Raw genomic sequence first — 16,550 nt, forward strand, 5'->3', positions numbered from 1 at the left:
AGTAGGTCAAATAATTTAGAAACCTTGTGACCTCTCTAGAGGCCATATTTTTCATGGGATCTGTATGAAAGTTGGTCTGAATGTTTATCTTGATGATATCTAGGTCAGATTTGAAACTGGGTCAACTGCGGTCAAAAACTAGGTCAGTAGGTCTAAATATAGAAAAACCTTGTGACCTCTCTAGAGGCCATATTTTTGAATGGATCTTCATGAAAATTGGTCAGAATGTTTATCTTGATGATATCTAGGTCATGTTAGAAACTAGATCATGTGCCTTCAAAAACTAGCTCAGTAGGTCAAATAATAAAAAAACATTGTGACCTCTCTAGAGGCCATATTTTTCATGGGATCTGTATGAAAGTTAATCTGAATGTTTATTTTGATGATATCTAGGTCAAGTTTGAAACTGGGTCAACTGCAGTCAAAAACTAGGTCAGTAGGTCTAAAAATAGAAAAACCTTTTGTCCTCTCTAGAGGCCATATTTTTCAATGGATCTTCATGAAAATTGGTCTGAATGTTCACCTTGATGATATCTAGATAAAGTTCGAAACTTGGTCATGTGCGGTCAAAAAATAGGTTAGTGGGTATAAAAATAGAAAAACCTTGTGACCTCTCTTGAGGCCATTTTTTTCATGAGATCTTCATGAAAATTGGTGAGAATGCTCACCTTGATGATATCTAGGTCAAGTTCAAAACTGGGTCACATGAGCTCAAAAACTAGGTCACTATATCAAATAATAGAAAAAAACGACGTAATACTCAGTTCAAAACTGGGTCATGTGGGGACAGGTGAGCGATTCAGGACCATCATGGTCCTCTTGTTTTTATTGAATGGCTGCGTAATCTCTCTAAAGAAATAAGGGAAATCTTCCCTTTATAATAGTAAAACACAAACAGATCTGAATTCTTTCATCATGTTTTTCAAGGTTGTAACATTAGTAATGATACATTTGCCAGTAGATAATGGCAAGCTTTTGATTTACCAGGTGCTGCCAAGCTTGTTGCCATTATACAGTCATACAGTTTTACCATTGTCATATTATTTGCTTGGTGGCAGGGATGATTATTCAACGATATTCATGTGTAGCATGTTGGTTGTATACCAGGAATTTGTTAATTCACCCAGTAACAGTTCAGAGTTATGACCCTTGTAATAGTAACAAGCTTCTGAAAATGGATCACATCTAGTATAGAGACATCTAACTTTGCAGAATGTTAATCATCATGTAAGGTGTACCAAAAGTTGAAGATCAAGGTAACCATTACTAAAAGTAGATATTAAAACAGTGTCTGCTCAGTACCTTTTGGTTAGCTATTCAGTGCCTGATAGGAGGAGGGGTAAGGCATTTGAAATAAAATTGAATTATGAAAGGAGCCATTTAGTGGCTTAGAGGCTCAAGGTCACAGTCGGCATTAATTACTAAATTTTGCGGTACACTTTCACATTTTAGTAAATAGAGAGAGTGGCTATTTACAGATAGCTTAGTCTTGAGTTAGATCCTTAGGCAAGGCGTATGTTCTCCGTGATGAATTGATAAAAAACATTGGGTCTGAAATCATTCATCCTCCACCTCTGATTCATGTGGAGAAGTTGGCAGTTCAGAATCCAGGAACACTGGTTAGGTTAACTGCCAGCTGTTACATAACTGAAATACTGTTGAAAAGTGGCACTAAACCCAAAACACGACAATCAAAATATAATTCCGCAGTGGCCAAGTGGTGTTAAGTGGTTGGTTTTTAGCAGGTAGTTTTTTGAATATGCAAACAAAATGAGATATTTATCCATGTAATAAAAAGAAAAATGCTGTTAAGATTGCATTAGGGTATGTAGGTTAAAGTCATCATTACTGTATAGAAAAAAGCAGTATGAGGCTTAGTATGTTGACTGACAATATCATCCCCAAAACATAATAGTTCCAGTTTCTCAACATTGAGATAAGGTAAATGTAATATGCATACAGTGAAAGTAAGTGGGCATAATATTATGTGTCTTGTGGTCAGAAAAAAAGTTAAATTTAAAATGATCCATATTTCTTTTTGAAAACCCAGCATCTTCTAGATTTAGTCTAGAACCAGTTTCAGGGGCCTACGTGGCTGAATGGTTAAGGTCTCTGACTTCGAATCACTTGCCCCTCACTGATGTGGGTTCGAGCCTCACTTGGGGCATTGAATTCTTCATGTGAGGAAGCCATCCAGCTGGCTTATGGAAGGTCGGTAGTTCTACCCAGGTGCCCGCTCGTGATGAAATAATGCACGGAGGGGCACCTGGGGTCTTCCTCCACCATCAATCAAAGATAGAAAGTCGCCATATGACCTATAATTGTGTTGGTGTGACATTAAACCCAACAAAAAACATAACTTGTTATTAAGAACCAGTGTCAGCCTGCATCCGAAATACAGCCTATATTGTCAGTTCAGTGTTACAAGTTTTCTAGAATGTTTTTGACAACTTTAAATGAGGATATTTTAAGACTGTGTTATTAAATTTCAGGAGGAGAAAGATAGTTTAGAAGTATGAAGTGCTCCAGCAGCACTTGTGGTGCTGAGGGGCAAAGCAGATTTTGCCCGGAATGTGGATCAAAGATGGTAGAGGAGGTAAAGACTGATACTGTGGTAATTTGTAATGGTAAACTTGATGGGAAGCCTTGTCAGTCGGAACTAATACCGGGACTGAAATTCTGTACAAACTGTGGAACCAAAGTTGACCAGTCACTGTTCAACATTCAAGAGGAGAGATGTAGTAATTGCAGCAGCCTCCTTCTCCCTGGGAAACTATTCTGTGCAGAGTGTGGTCACAGAAAAACAATACCAAGTAAGTATAAATGTTGAAAGCCTATAGAGTATGCACTGAGATTTTCTAATTAATTGTAATGTCACTTTTTGAATAGTGTTACATCATAATTATGTCATTTGAAAATTTCCCTCTTTTAATATTATCCTCTGCCAAAGGCAAAGGAGCATAGTTTTTGCATTGTCCATCTCCTGAAGTCTGTCTGGAGCCGTATCTAAGGCATGGTGTAGAGTTCTGAAATAAAACATGTTAGAAATATTTGAACACTGCTATAATAGGGGGAATGCCATCCTGCATGTTTCAGTCAGACCAGAGTTATGGCCCTTGATTAGGTCAGAAATATACATTAACCTTTAGCCTGCTAAATTGCTAAAATGGACTGATCCATCATTCAATCTGGGCAGTACCACTTATTATTTAAAGGGTGTTCGCTGAAAATTTACTGACTTAATTAATAGCGAACAGTGCAGACCATGATCAGACTGCACAGATGTGCAGGCTGATCTTGGTCTGCACTGTTCGTAAAGCAGAATCATTTGCTGCCAGCAGGCTAAAAGTTAAAGGGCATATAATTGTATGTCACATATATTAAAAAAATTATTTAACTTAGAGTCGTAAAACATCAAAGGATTTTGATATATAGTATCTGAAGGTTTGCACCTGGTGTTCTGTTTTGAATTTCACTCAGGGAGACCAGAGTTATTGTCCTTGGCTTAGTGAAAAATACACACTGATAGCTTAAAGAATTGTGTTGCATATATCTTAAAAAAATATTTCACATACAGTCATGAAACCATGTAGGAATATTATTCAGCACCTGAGTTTTCATTTGGATTTCACTCTACATTACCAGAGTTATGTCCCTTGACATAATCAAAAATATGCATTAAGGGCATAAAAGTTTATGTCCCTGTATCTCAAACTGTACTTGACCAAGAGTCATAAAACATCCAAGGATTATTCTGTTGTCAATATTGTATTTGTAATCTACTTGTAAATAGTGTACATACTATTAAGGCTCACTTGGAAGATTGGGCCTGCCTAATTGTGTTGCCCCAATAAATTAAGTCGTTATAATTATTAATTTTTTTACAAAATATAATATATAATTAGGACGATTAAATGTCTTTTTTTTTTCATTTTTAAATGCATAGTGAATGCAAATATTGTTAAATTATAAATTGTAAATTAATGCTATATGTAATAGTTATAGTATGTGCGAGAGTGTGTTACCAGGATATATCAGAGCTAGGGGTACATCGAGGGTATTTTTCTCTGCACATATCGTCGAGGCCAGTAGATAAATACCGAGATGTACCCCTAGCTCTGATATATCCTCGTAACACACGAGCATTACATATTATGACTGTTTTATCGCATAGTTTTTTCATTAAAATTTATATATTATTTTCATTTAAACTTGTTTATTACTATTTTTACTCTGTAGTATTAATGCGTGTTACCATGTTTAACATACTGCAAAGATCAAAGGAAAACTGCCGCACTATGCGATAATAATAAATCATCAAATAATGTGAAGGTTACGTTAATAAAAGCCAAAGAATTATTGATTATGATGTTCTCAGCCAATTTATACCACAAAATATTTATGTCGGAAGAAAATGCGTACAATTGTAGCCATTGTAGATTTGTTATCAGAAGGAAATATGAAGCATGTCCTTGATCGAAGAAAAGATAAGAAGTTCTGTATCTTGACAGGATATTATATCAAATAGAATTAGGATTTCACACAAACACTGATTATTGAAAAATAAAAAACAATAATAATAAAGAAAGTCTTTTCAGAAAACTTCTTTCAAATCATGCAGTTTGACTTTTACTTTAGGATTTTTATTTCCCTTTTGACCACAAACCGAGCCCAAATACCAGGCTATATTCCCCCAAACTAAATAGGTGTTGGACCATTCCCCTCATATATAGTAAAATACAATGTGCTCTGATGCTATTAATAATGTTGAAAATGAAAGTAAGAATTTTCCAAAAATGTTATAACAATTGTAATGAGCTATTTTTTCAAAACTTGATAAATATGATATATTTCTTTCAGTTTCATTTTAAAATCTGATATTGATGATAACACTGATAATTGTGATAAAAATATTTTCCAAAAATAAGGTTGGTGATTTTCAGTAAGGTATATGATTAAATGCAAGAGGGTGTTGAAAATAATCATTTTTCAATAATGATTTAAGTTTAACAGCTTTTATCTGTGTAATAAATGAAAAACAAAATGGAAATTCAATGCTAGTAGAAAGAAAGGTAATTGATTTAGAAATACATTCTTGAAATAGTCATGAAGATATTGCAGAGCTTTTTAAAAGTTGGTGACTGTTGGGTAGTTTGATCATTAACTCAGACAGGTGAAGTATATATATATAACTGTTTCTGTATGCACTTTGCAGGTCTAGGAAAGTGGTATATTTACATCTATAAATTTACAGATTGTGTGTATGAAAACTGATGAAATTACATTTATTCTCAAAACTGCAGCTTGAAATTAATTGGTTTATTTACAGTAGATCTACTGGAATCTATAAATTAAGGTCATTTGTGAGTTTCAGCCATTTTTTGTTGACTTTGAGTTTTTTGGCATTTTCAGAAAAATCGCAGTCAACAGAAATGACAGAAAGTTACAATTGACCTTTATAAGTAAATCAACTAATTTCTAGCTGCAATTTTGAGTCTTAGAATATGATTTTATCAGTTTTCAAACACTTGATCTGTAAATTTATAGATTGAAATACCAGATGCATTTCTCTTTAAGGTCTAGGAGTATATCTTCAAAACACAGAAATATTTGATAAACGAACAACATCTTTACCAACAATCTACCTGACCATTACATGTTCTGCCGTACTGTCCCATAAGATGGATGCTTAAGATATTCTCAAAAAGTTGTCCCCCTTTAAAAATGAATACCATTTGTAAGGAAATAAAAATAAACAGTTGCTGAAAACTTAACGTTCAACCTATTTATGTGGAATTTTAACACTGGGACATTATTAGAAATGCATTGAAACAAAGTTATATAAAGTTCTTTGAAAATGTGAGTTTTTAAAGGTGCTTAACTGTTCTAAAGTTTGGCCCCTTTATGCAGCCCTTTTCCTGAACTCAATGTATATAGAGAATAATATACGGTAGATGAGAAAGTTTATCTGGCGAGGTGGAGGAGGTTATCGGGTGAGCCAAAGGCAAACCTGATAACGTCCGGAGCCGAGCCAGTTAAACTTTCTCCATCTTAGGCACTAACCTATTATTCTATTTATCTTGTCATTACTTCATTTTCCGATATTTGGCAATTTATTTTACAAAAATAAGTGTGCGACAACCGTTTTAATGACGTCATATTTGTAATGACATCACTTATATAATGACGTAATCACCGACACAATAATGTGGTTACAATTAAAAATCGCAATAACTTCTTCGTTTTTAGCTCGACTATTCGAAGAATAGTCTAGCTATTCTACTCACCCTGGCGTCGGCGTCGGCGTCACAACTTGGTTAAGTTTTTGCATGCAAGTACATACAGCTATCATTTAAAGTCATATAGCTTTGAAACATATTTATTCTTTTTCTAGGTCAATTACCAACCTCACTGGGTGAAGTTCCATAACTCTAACATGTATTTTGAGCAAATTATGCCCCCTTTTGGACTTAGAAAAATTCTGGTTAAAGTTTTACATGCAAGTTACTATCTCCAAAACTAATGCAGATATTGAATTGAAACTTCACATGTGTCTTCGGGGTTATAAAAGTAGTTGATAGCACCAAGTCCCATAACTCTGACCTTCATTTTGGCCAAATTATGCCCCCTTTTGGACTCAGAAAATTCTGGTGAAAGTTTTGCGTGCAAGTACATACAGCTATTACTAAAAAGCATATAGATTTGAAACTTATTTTTTCTTTTTCTAGATCAATTACCTACCTCACTGGGTCAAGTCCCATAACTCTGACATGTATTTTGGGCAAATTATGCCCCCTTTTGGACTAAGAAAATCCTGGTTGAAGTTTTACATGCAAGTAACTATCTCCAAAACTACTACAGATATTAAATTGAAACTTCACATGTGTCTTCGGGGTTATAAAAGTAGTTGATAGCACCAAGTTCCATAACTCTGACATGTATTTTGGGCAAATTATGCCCCCTTTTGGACTTAGAAAATCCTGGTTAAAGTTTTGCGTGCAAGTACATACAGCTATTACCAAAAGGCATATAGCTTTGAAACTTATTTCTTCTTTTTCTAGGTCAATTACCAACCGCACTGGGTCAAGTTCCATAACTCTTAACATGTATTTTGAGCAAATTATGCCCCCTTTTGGACTTAGAAAATTCTTTACATGCAAGTTATTTTCCCCAAAACTAATGCAGAGATTGAATTGAAACTTAACATGTTTCTTTGGGGTTATAAAACTAGTTGATAACATCAAGTCCCATAACTATGATATGTATTTTGGTCAAATTATGTCCCCTTTCGAACTTTAAACTCTTTTGATATTTAACATTTTGGGTAATAATTTCCTGCTTCTGTGACAATATTTCGAATAGTCGAGCTTGGTTGTCTTACGGACAGCTCTTGTTTAATAAAAAACTCATTATTTTACCACTCATTTTCTTAGTTCGGACATTTCCAACACAATGGTGATGGTTTCAATGCAAAATTTCTTATGACAACAATATCGGTCATAAGGTCACATGATCAACTGACTGTATATTACTGGTCACGTGTCAACTGACGGTATATCAAAAAAGATATATGGCACCCTGATATCGGGTCGAAAATACTGCAAGTGACAGGATAAATATCAGTAAACTGACAGTTGCTGTGTAGAGTAATATTCATGTTTTATATGCTGTTCAATTTGCATGTGAAACAAACTTTTCTTTTTATGGTGTTGTCTTATTTTTTCCCCTCAAAATGTAAGGCTAAATCTTTATATTCTAATAATTCACTGAAAACATGTAATAATAATATTTCTCTTTCAGTTCTGTTTCTAAAAACTCAAATTGGTGTATAAAACTTTAGATTTTTGTAATCAGCTCAACTTTAATGTACTTTATATCACACTGATATAAATCATGATAAAATATTTTTAGAAAACAAAGGTTGGTGATTATTGGTAAGCTGTCATTTTAAGCCTTCTACTCTGGCGTGACTCAGCTCAGAAGAATCATTTTCAAAACAACATCAGAATGACAGAGTGATTACACAAATTAACACAAAATTACACAATTTTCTAGGTCAATTACCAACCTCACTGGATCAAGTTCCATAACTCTTTATATTGTAACTTTTTATTTCGTATTTTTGGCAATTTATACCCCCTTTTAGACTTAGAAAATCCTGGTTTAAGTTTTACATGCAAGTTACTATCTCCAAAACTAATGCAGATATTGATTTGAAACTTCTCATGTGTCTTTGGGGTTATAAAACAAGGTGATAGCATCAAATCCCGTAACTCTGACCTGCATTTTGGCCAAATTATGCCCCCTTATGGATTTAAATATTGAATTGAAACTTCACACGTTTCTTCAGGTTTATAAAGCTAGGTCATAGCATCAAGTCCCATAACTCTTACATTTATTTAATAAAATTATGTCCCCTCTTGAACTTAAAAACTTCTGGTTAAAGTTTTGCATGCACGTTACTATCTCCAAAACTGATGCAGAGTTGAGTTAAGTTTTCTGGAAAATTGACTATATATAGCTTTGAAATTTCATACATTTTTTGTTATCAATTAAGATGAGTAAGAAGGCCAAGAACTATGACTCTTTTCTTGTTAATGGCCCAGCACTTACAGACGAGTGATGGCACCTGGAGGCAGTGCTCTTGTTTTATCAAGCATTTTCAGGGATAATTTGTCATACAATGTTAACATCATTCTTGTTTGTAACAAGTTTTTTTTGCTAAGTTGAGTGAATGTAATTAGTTATGTTGTTTTATTTCCTGGCAGGTCAACCCATAATTATCCAAAAGGAAATGAAACCAGCAAAAGGTGTTGCCAGTATTGCAGGAGAAGTAAATAAAAGTAGATTAGATGCTGGTGAAATGAGCAGAATACATTCTGGTGACAGTGGGCCAAAAGAGAATGCAAATGATGAAGAGTCTGAAAATAAAAATTTGCATAAGACGGATGCTAGAGATGCTGCTAACATAAGCAGCCAGTCAACAGTTGAACATTCCACGTCTGCAGGAATGGCAGAAATGGAAACTGCAGTAAATACTCAGTCATCTGAGAAAATGAACCATCCTGGGACACCGGATGTTAGAATCCATGATGGAAATGATATGGATACTTCAAGTCCCAATGAAGTAAATAGAAATATTACTAGTATGGAAGCTGGAGATAGTGGTACTTCTGGAGTTAGTGATAAAGAAAAGGTTGATAAAACAACAGAAGCCAAAGAAACTGAAAATGGCACATCAAGCAGTGATATTGGAATTCTTGATGGTAGTGGCACTGAAGATGAAGCTAGCAGCCCAAAGGAAGAAAATAAAATGCCGACAGGAAACCTGAACATCATCCCTTCAAGTCCTAATGCAGACTTACTGACAAAGTTTGAAGATGTAAATTTGGACAATGCAAATGCAGGGAAGGTAACCATTATTGATGAAACAAAGAATAGTCAAACAGAAGAAGGGGTTGAATCTGCAGATACAGAAAATGATTCTGAATGTGATAGTGATGAGTCTGAGGTTAAAGAAGATACGGCAACTCCAACAGGTACTCTTGATTCACAGGGCATGGATGGTCTGCAAATAAAACGTAACAAAAAGCAAAAGGAAAACAAGAAAAAAAGGAAAAAAGAAAAAGATGCAAAAGAATCTGGAGGTACTGAACGATATGACTCTGTCAACACAGAAATAAAAAATGGAAACAGCTCACAAAACACATTACAAAACCAAAACATTACTGAACCAAAGTCAAGATCAACCAAGACAGATGTGGAGTCTTCAGAGATGCAGAAACCAGTATTTGGACAAGGGGTGGGCTGGGGATTAAATCAGAAAGGTACTTCAGTTGAAGTGACATCTCCACAAAAAAGTAGCTTGTTTGAATTTGACAGAGGTAAAGCAGGTACTCAGGAATCAGTCAGACCAGCAGAGGTGAAAAGTAAACAAAGTGTAGCCTCAGAAACTATGGAAAATACAAACAACAATCAGCCAGAAGAAGAAGAAATGGAAGAAGAAAATGATAATGATGAAGGTTCAAGTGTTGATCAAGTGTTATCAAGAAGACAAAGGAGAAATTTGAAAAAGAAGACACTGAAAGAAGAAGCTGAACAAAAGGATGCCAAAGACAAAGAAAACAAGGTAATATTATTTTTGATTACCTGTAAGGTACTTGTCATAAATATTCCAAACCTAAAATCAATATTATTGGGCAAATTAACATTGATAACATTGAACATTGACTTTGTTTGTGGGGTATATAGGTTGTTTTTTTTGAGTCGGCTAAAGGCTGAAAGCCTTTTGACGAGTCCTTGCTATCCAACGATTCTCTAAATGGACCTAATAACATGTGAAGGGATGTAGTTCCATTAGATTTCTCAAATTTCAAACAGTTCACTGCATGAATGAAGTTAAGTTGTGTCAATTCCCTTTGCTATGACCAATATACGATGTAATCTGTCATATTTATGACTTGTAATTGTGCAATTCTCAAATGTAACTCATTAAGCATAAATGTGCATTTTAAGAATTGCGCAGGCTTACAAAGCTTGGGTAACATCCAGCGAAAGACAAAAAATAGTTCCACTGCAGGGCTCCAGATAAGATGCGTATTAGCGTAAATTACGTATAGAAATAATGCAAATACGCATGTCTAATAATTTCTAAGTGTATAAAAACGTATATAAAATTACAGAAACGCACACAATGCTTTTTTAAAAACAAATCTGAATCGTCTGGATGCGTTAGGTAACATAGCCGATCAGCCTTAATTCTCCCACATTGAACGTAAACACGCATCGTATGATTTCTATAAACTTTGCGTGGGTTGAATTTTGCAGTCAGTAAACGGATAAATTATCGGAAGAAGAAGCTCTTACTGGTTTGTTTAGTTACTACTGATATTAAAAATGATTTTAATTCTTGTTTTTCGAGAAATAAACAAATCGGCGAAACATTAAATTGTATTTTCTTGTAGTTTTTGAAATCGAAAGTAGATCGTCTATGTTTTGCGAAACGAAACAACTTTTTTATGAAAAGATTTAAATAAGAGGTAATTTAACCGTAAACTTCAATGTCAGATACTGCCAATTGCTGCTAAATGTCTTCGTATCATCACAATTTGTAAAATATATTGTTCAAACTGGAGAAAAGTGTAATCGTATCCGGATTTAATATTTTGGGTAAATATCGAGCTGTGTTATGAAATTTTAAGAAAAAAACTAAAAACAAACTGAAACTGGTAGACTATACTGTCAGTACATCAATCATTAGCCGACTCAGGCCATTCAGGCCTTTGATTTTTTTTTGGGTTTAACGCCGTTTTTCAACAGTATTTCAGTCATGTAACGGTGGGCAGTTAACCTATCCAGTGTTCCTGGATTCTGTACCAGTACAAACCTGTTCTCCGCAAGTAACTGCCAACTTCCCCACATGAATTATCAGAGGTGGAGGACTAATGATTTCAGACACAATGTCGTTTATCAAATAGTCAAGGAGAACATACGCCCTGCCCGAGGATCGAACTCGCGACCCAGCGGTCAGTAGACCAACGCTCTTACCTACTGAGCTAAGCGGGCGGGTTGGGGGGTATATAGGAGTGAGCTTGTTGGTCGGTCGGTTGGTTTTCATGGTTTCCGGACAATAACTCATGAAAGGCTTGACGGTGCTCTTGTTTGACGTAGTTATGGCCCCTTTCCAACTTAAAATTTGCCAAATTCATGGTTTCGGGACAATAACTCATGAAAGGTTCGACAGATTTAAATAATTTTTGGTACACAGGTGTAACGTCATAAATTACAGGTCATGTTCGACTTTGGCTACATACCATGAATTTTTAGCTCATCTGATTTTTTGAAAAAAAAATGATGAGTTATTGTCATCACTTGAGCGGCGTCGGCGTCGGCTTCTGTGTCGGTGTTGCCTGGTTAAGTTTTATGTTTAGGTCAGCTTTTCTCCTAAACTATCAAAGCTATTGCTTTGAAACTTGGAACACTTGTTCACCATCATAAGCTGACCCTGTATAGCAAGAAACATAACTCCATCCTGCTTTTTGCAAGATTTATGGCCCCTTTTGTAAATATCAGATTTCTTGGTTAAGTTTTATGTTTAGGTCAACTTTTCTCCTAAACTATCAAAGCTATTGCTTTGAAACTTGCAACACTTATTCACCATCATAAGCTGACCCTGTACATCAAGAAACATAACTCCATCCTGCATTTTGCAAGAATTATTGCCCCTTTTGGACTTAGAAAATCAGTTTTCTTGGTTAAGTTTTATGTTTAGGTCAGCTTTTCTCCTGAACTATCAAAGCTATTGCTTTAAAACTTGCAACAGTTATTCACCATCATAAGCGGACGCTGTACATCAAGAAACATAACTCTATCCTGCTTTTTGCAAGAATGATGGCCCTTTTTAGACTTAGAAAATCATGGATAGGACAATATTTCTATTATACAAAAAAATCAGATGAGCGTCAGCACCCGCACGACGGTGCTCTTGTTTGACGTAGTTATGGCCCCTTTCCAACTTAAAATTTGCCAAACTCATGGTTTCGGGACAATAACTCATGAAAGGCTCGACAGATTTGAAATAATTTTTGGTACACAGGTGTAACATCATAAAATACAGGTCTAGTTTGACTTTGGCTACAAACAACCAATTTTTTGACGTAGTTATGGCCTCTTTCCAACTTAAAATTTGCCATACTTCTGTGACAAGGCTGTATTGTGGGGGTATTATTCGTCACTCCTGTGACAGTTCTAGTTAAAGCTAGAAGACAAGGTTTTTGTTCCAGTCTATAGTACTTCTGTCTTGTGTCTGCTCTGTATCCTTTTGACTCCTTTGAAGGATGTTCAAATAAGGAAACATGCAAAATGCAGCTGTCAACCATATCAGTTTCAGGTCAAGGTTGAATGACAAGATCAAAGGTGAAATAACATTGTATTTTATTGGCCTCATATCTTTGAATTCTTTAATGGATTTTCAAGTAACCTTGCGCAAAAAATGTTTGCTGCAGTTGAGATAATTAGTCCCATTCTTAAGAGACTCGATTGCATGGCAGTGCTTCATTTCCGTGTTCTCTGTATTGTGATTGCCCTGTGTCCTTGTCCGTCGTTGTGCGATCGATCTGTATCATTTGTCAGAATGTGTTTGTCTTTAATAATGAAATCTAGGTAAAGCTCAAAACTTCTTAACCTGAGGTAAAAAAATAGGTCTCTGTGTTGAATTGTAAAAAAACCTTGTAAACACTCTAGAGGCCACATTTCCATTAAATTGTTGGAATGTTTGACTAGGTCAAATTTAAAACTTGGTTACCTGAGCTATGTTAAATCACAGTAAAACCTTATTAGCATTCTCAGTGCCACATTTTCTCCTTGATCATCATAACCCTTTGTAAGAATGTTTGTCTCTATGACACAAAGGTCAAGTGTAAAACTTGTTTACCTGTGGTCTGAAACTAGGTCACAAGGTCAAGTCATAGAAAAAAAAACTTGTTCATTTTTTGGAGGCCTCATTTTTTACTTGATATTCATGAGACTTTGCCAGAATGTTTGCCTCTATGAAATAGTTTAAAACTGGGTTATCTGAGTTATTGTACCCCCCGACAACAAAGTTGTAAGGGGGGGGGGTATACTGGTTTCAGGTTGTCTGTCTGTCCGTCTGTCTGTCTGTCTGTCCGTCTGTCTGTCCGTAGACACAATCTTGTGCGCACCATCTCTCCTCATTCCCTTGACACAATTTAATGAAACTTCACACGAGTGATCAGTAACAACAGTAGTTGTGCATGGGGCATGTTAGATTCTTTCGGGAAAAAAACTTGCAGAGTTATGGGACCTTGTTTTTTGTTACTATACTATATACATAGACACAATCTTGTGCACACCATCTCTCCTCATCCACTTGACACAATTTAATGAAACTTCACACAAGTGATCAGTAACCACAGGAGTTGTGCATGGGGCATGTTAGTTCTTTCAGAAAAAAAAAAATTGCAGAGTTATGGGACTTCGTTTTTTGTTACTATACTATATACATAGACACAATCTTGTGCACACCATCTCTCCTCATCCACTTGACACAATTTAATGAAACTTCACACAAGTGATCAGTAACAACAGTAGTTGTGCATGGGGCATGTTAGGTTCTTTCAGAAAAAAAATTTGCAGAGTTACGGGACTTTGTTTTTTGTTACTAAACTATATACATAGAGACAATCTTGTGCGCACCATCTCTCCTCATCCCCTTGACACAATTTAATGAAACTTCACAAGTGATCAGTAACAACAGTGGTTGTGCATGGGGCATGTTAGGTTCTTTCAACGACAAAAATTGCAGAGTTATGGGACTTTGTTTCTTGTTAACATACTATGTACATACAGTCTGCATATGCAGTCTTGTGTGCGCCTAATCTTCCGAACCCTTGCACACAATTTAATGAAACTTCACACAAGTGATCAGTACCAACTATGGTTGTGCATGGTGCATGTTAAGTTCTTTTAGATAAATATTCTGCATAGTTATGGGACTTTGTTTTTTGTTACTATACTGTATACATACAGTCTATATACATACAGTCCACATAATTATGCAATCTTGTGTGCGTCAAATTGCAATGTACTGTGTCAGTGCATGCAGGGGGTACATTCATCACCTTTAGTGATAGCTCTAGTTAAACTAGGTCTCCAGGTCACATCATAGGAAAACCTTGTGTCACATTTTCTACCTGATTATCATAAGTCTTTGTCAGAATGTTTGTCTTTATGAAAACTTTGTCATGTTTAAAGGTGAGGTTCATTAGGTGAAAAACTAGGACACTTGTTGAAAATCTTAGAAAAACTTGTAATTTTGTCACTTTGTTGAAAAAGTAGGTCACTCAACCAAATCATTGAGAAACAGTTTGTTGTAAAAAAATAATCTGCCTGATTTACTTAAGAGAAAGTCAGACTGTTTGTCTCTATGAAATCCATTTTAAATGATATTACAGAATTTTTTTCTTTTATGACCCTATACTCAGTTTGTTAGAATTATTCCAGTTTGTCAAAAAGCATGGCCACCAGAGGTATAAGTCATTATTTGATATACATATAGAGTTTTCCTACATGCGTGTGGATACTTTAAAAAAAATTCTTGTCAGAAAACACTAGCCTAATTTTAAGGTAATAACACATAATTATATTTTCCATATGTGACCCTCTACCAAATTTGTGCACTCAGCCTTGATGACCCACTTGTTTATTTTCAGAACAAGAACAAAAATCAAACACCAAAGGCATCTGAACCTGGAGCTGCAACTGGGTAAGTGTTTGTAATATGTTAAAAAATCAGTAAATTTCTTCGTTAGATTATAAAAAAAAAACACTCTCACTTCAACTACCTTGTTGTTACCACTCAGCATCAGTCTGTTAATGTTGGTAAAATGCTATACAAAGCTTGTGTGCACCGACTTTGAATAAAATTTGTTTCGTATTGTCCATCCATCTATGGTATGTTTTTCCACACTTCTTCAAAATAAGACTACACCAAAATTAATGTCACTAGGATAAGTTATTGATCTTTATGAAACCAACTTAGAATGTTTGACTTAATAAAATGTAGATCTAGTTTGCAAGTTACTGGATTATCAGGGACTGGAAACTAGCACATGAGGTTGTACCAAATCAGAAAAGAAAACATTGTTAACAATCTAGGTGCTATTTTTGCTACATGAAACTTAGTCAGAACATTCATTTAGAACATTTTTAAATAGGGTTATTTAGGATATAAAACTGTGTCACTAGATCATATCATAGAAAAAACATTCTAAACACTCTTAAGGCCTATTTCTTACCTGATTTACATCAAAATTGGTCAGAAAGTTTGTCTTTTTATGAAATCTGGGTCAAGTTTAACACGGCCAACTACACATTTTCTACTCCTTTTAATATTCAAGTTCTATACCGTGACATAACAAAGCTCAATGGATGCTTCCCGGACTAACAGACATCTGCGAATTAAGATGAAGTGGACCGTGGACAACTAGGACAATCAGTATTTCAAGGGGACCATCTCAACATAATTTAGTACTATTATGTATGGTAATAACAACTTGCATGATGATGTTGGTAAAGTCTGGCTTATTTTGGAACCACTTTCTGGTTGGGGATATAGATTTGGCTTTGTCCATCTGTCAATTTGTCAGAGAAAATTTGTGTTACATTGCCAACAGTTCATGTATTTGACCTACCATCATTACACTTTACTTAAGGTAGTTCTGCAAGTTCGTTTAAAAAAAAAATTCTACACTATAGAATTTGATCAAACTCTGATTTTTCAAAACTTCAGAATTTCCTAAGAAAATTCGGCAAATAAAAAAGTTATAATGGTCGTGTGCTTGATTTTTTGCTAGACTGATTTGAAAAAATTGGACCTCATGCAAATTTTCATAATGGGAGTCTATAGGAAAATCATAACTTTTATAACATTTTCGCGAATAGCAAGTTTTTTACAATGTAGATTTTAATGAAACTTCTTGTAGCTGTAAATAAACATTTGGCCTATACTGTGGTGAATTAAAATGTATAGG

The 16,550-nt window shown here is 35.0% G+C and overlaps 1 protein-coding gene across 4 annotated transcripts in view; it reads left to right on the forward strand.

Annotated features, from left to right (window-relative positions):
* The window catches only part of LOC128556195 (E3 ubiquitin-protein ligase rnf213-alpha-like), a 175,395-nt gene that overhangs the window by 11,031 nt on the left and 147,814 nt on the right, over window positions 1-16,550 (forward strand). For 3 of the 4 annotated variants that reach the window (XM_053540359.1, XM_053540360.1, XM_053540362.1), the window contains exons 2-4: window positions 2,493-2,813; window positions 8,769-10,129; window positions 15,231-15,283. In XM_053540359.1, coding sequence (XP_053396334.1) covers window positions 2,516-2,813; window positions 8,769-10,129; window positions 15,231-15,283 — 1,712 coding nt within the window. In that variant the 5' untranslated portion in view covers window positions 2,493-2,515. Of the gene's footprint in view, window positions 1-2,492; window positions 2,814-4,934; window positions 5,073-8,768; window positions 10,130-15,230; window positions 15,284-16,550 lie in introns of those variants that run through there. The other variant, XM_053540361.1, reaches the window with a different exon arrangement.

Source organism: Mercenaria mercenaria, chromosome 4 (assembly GCF_021730395.1).
Source record: "Mercenaria mercenaria strain notata chromosome 4, MADL_Memer_1, whole genome shotgun sequence".
Classification (NCBI taxonomy): domain Eukaryota; kingdom Metazoa; phylum Mollusca; class Bivalvia; order Venerida; family Veneridae; genus Mercenaria; species Mercenaria mercenaria.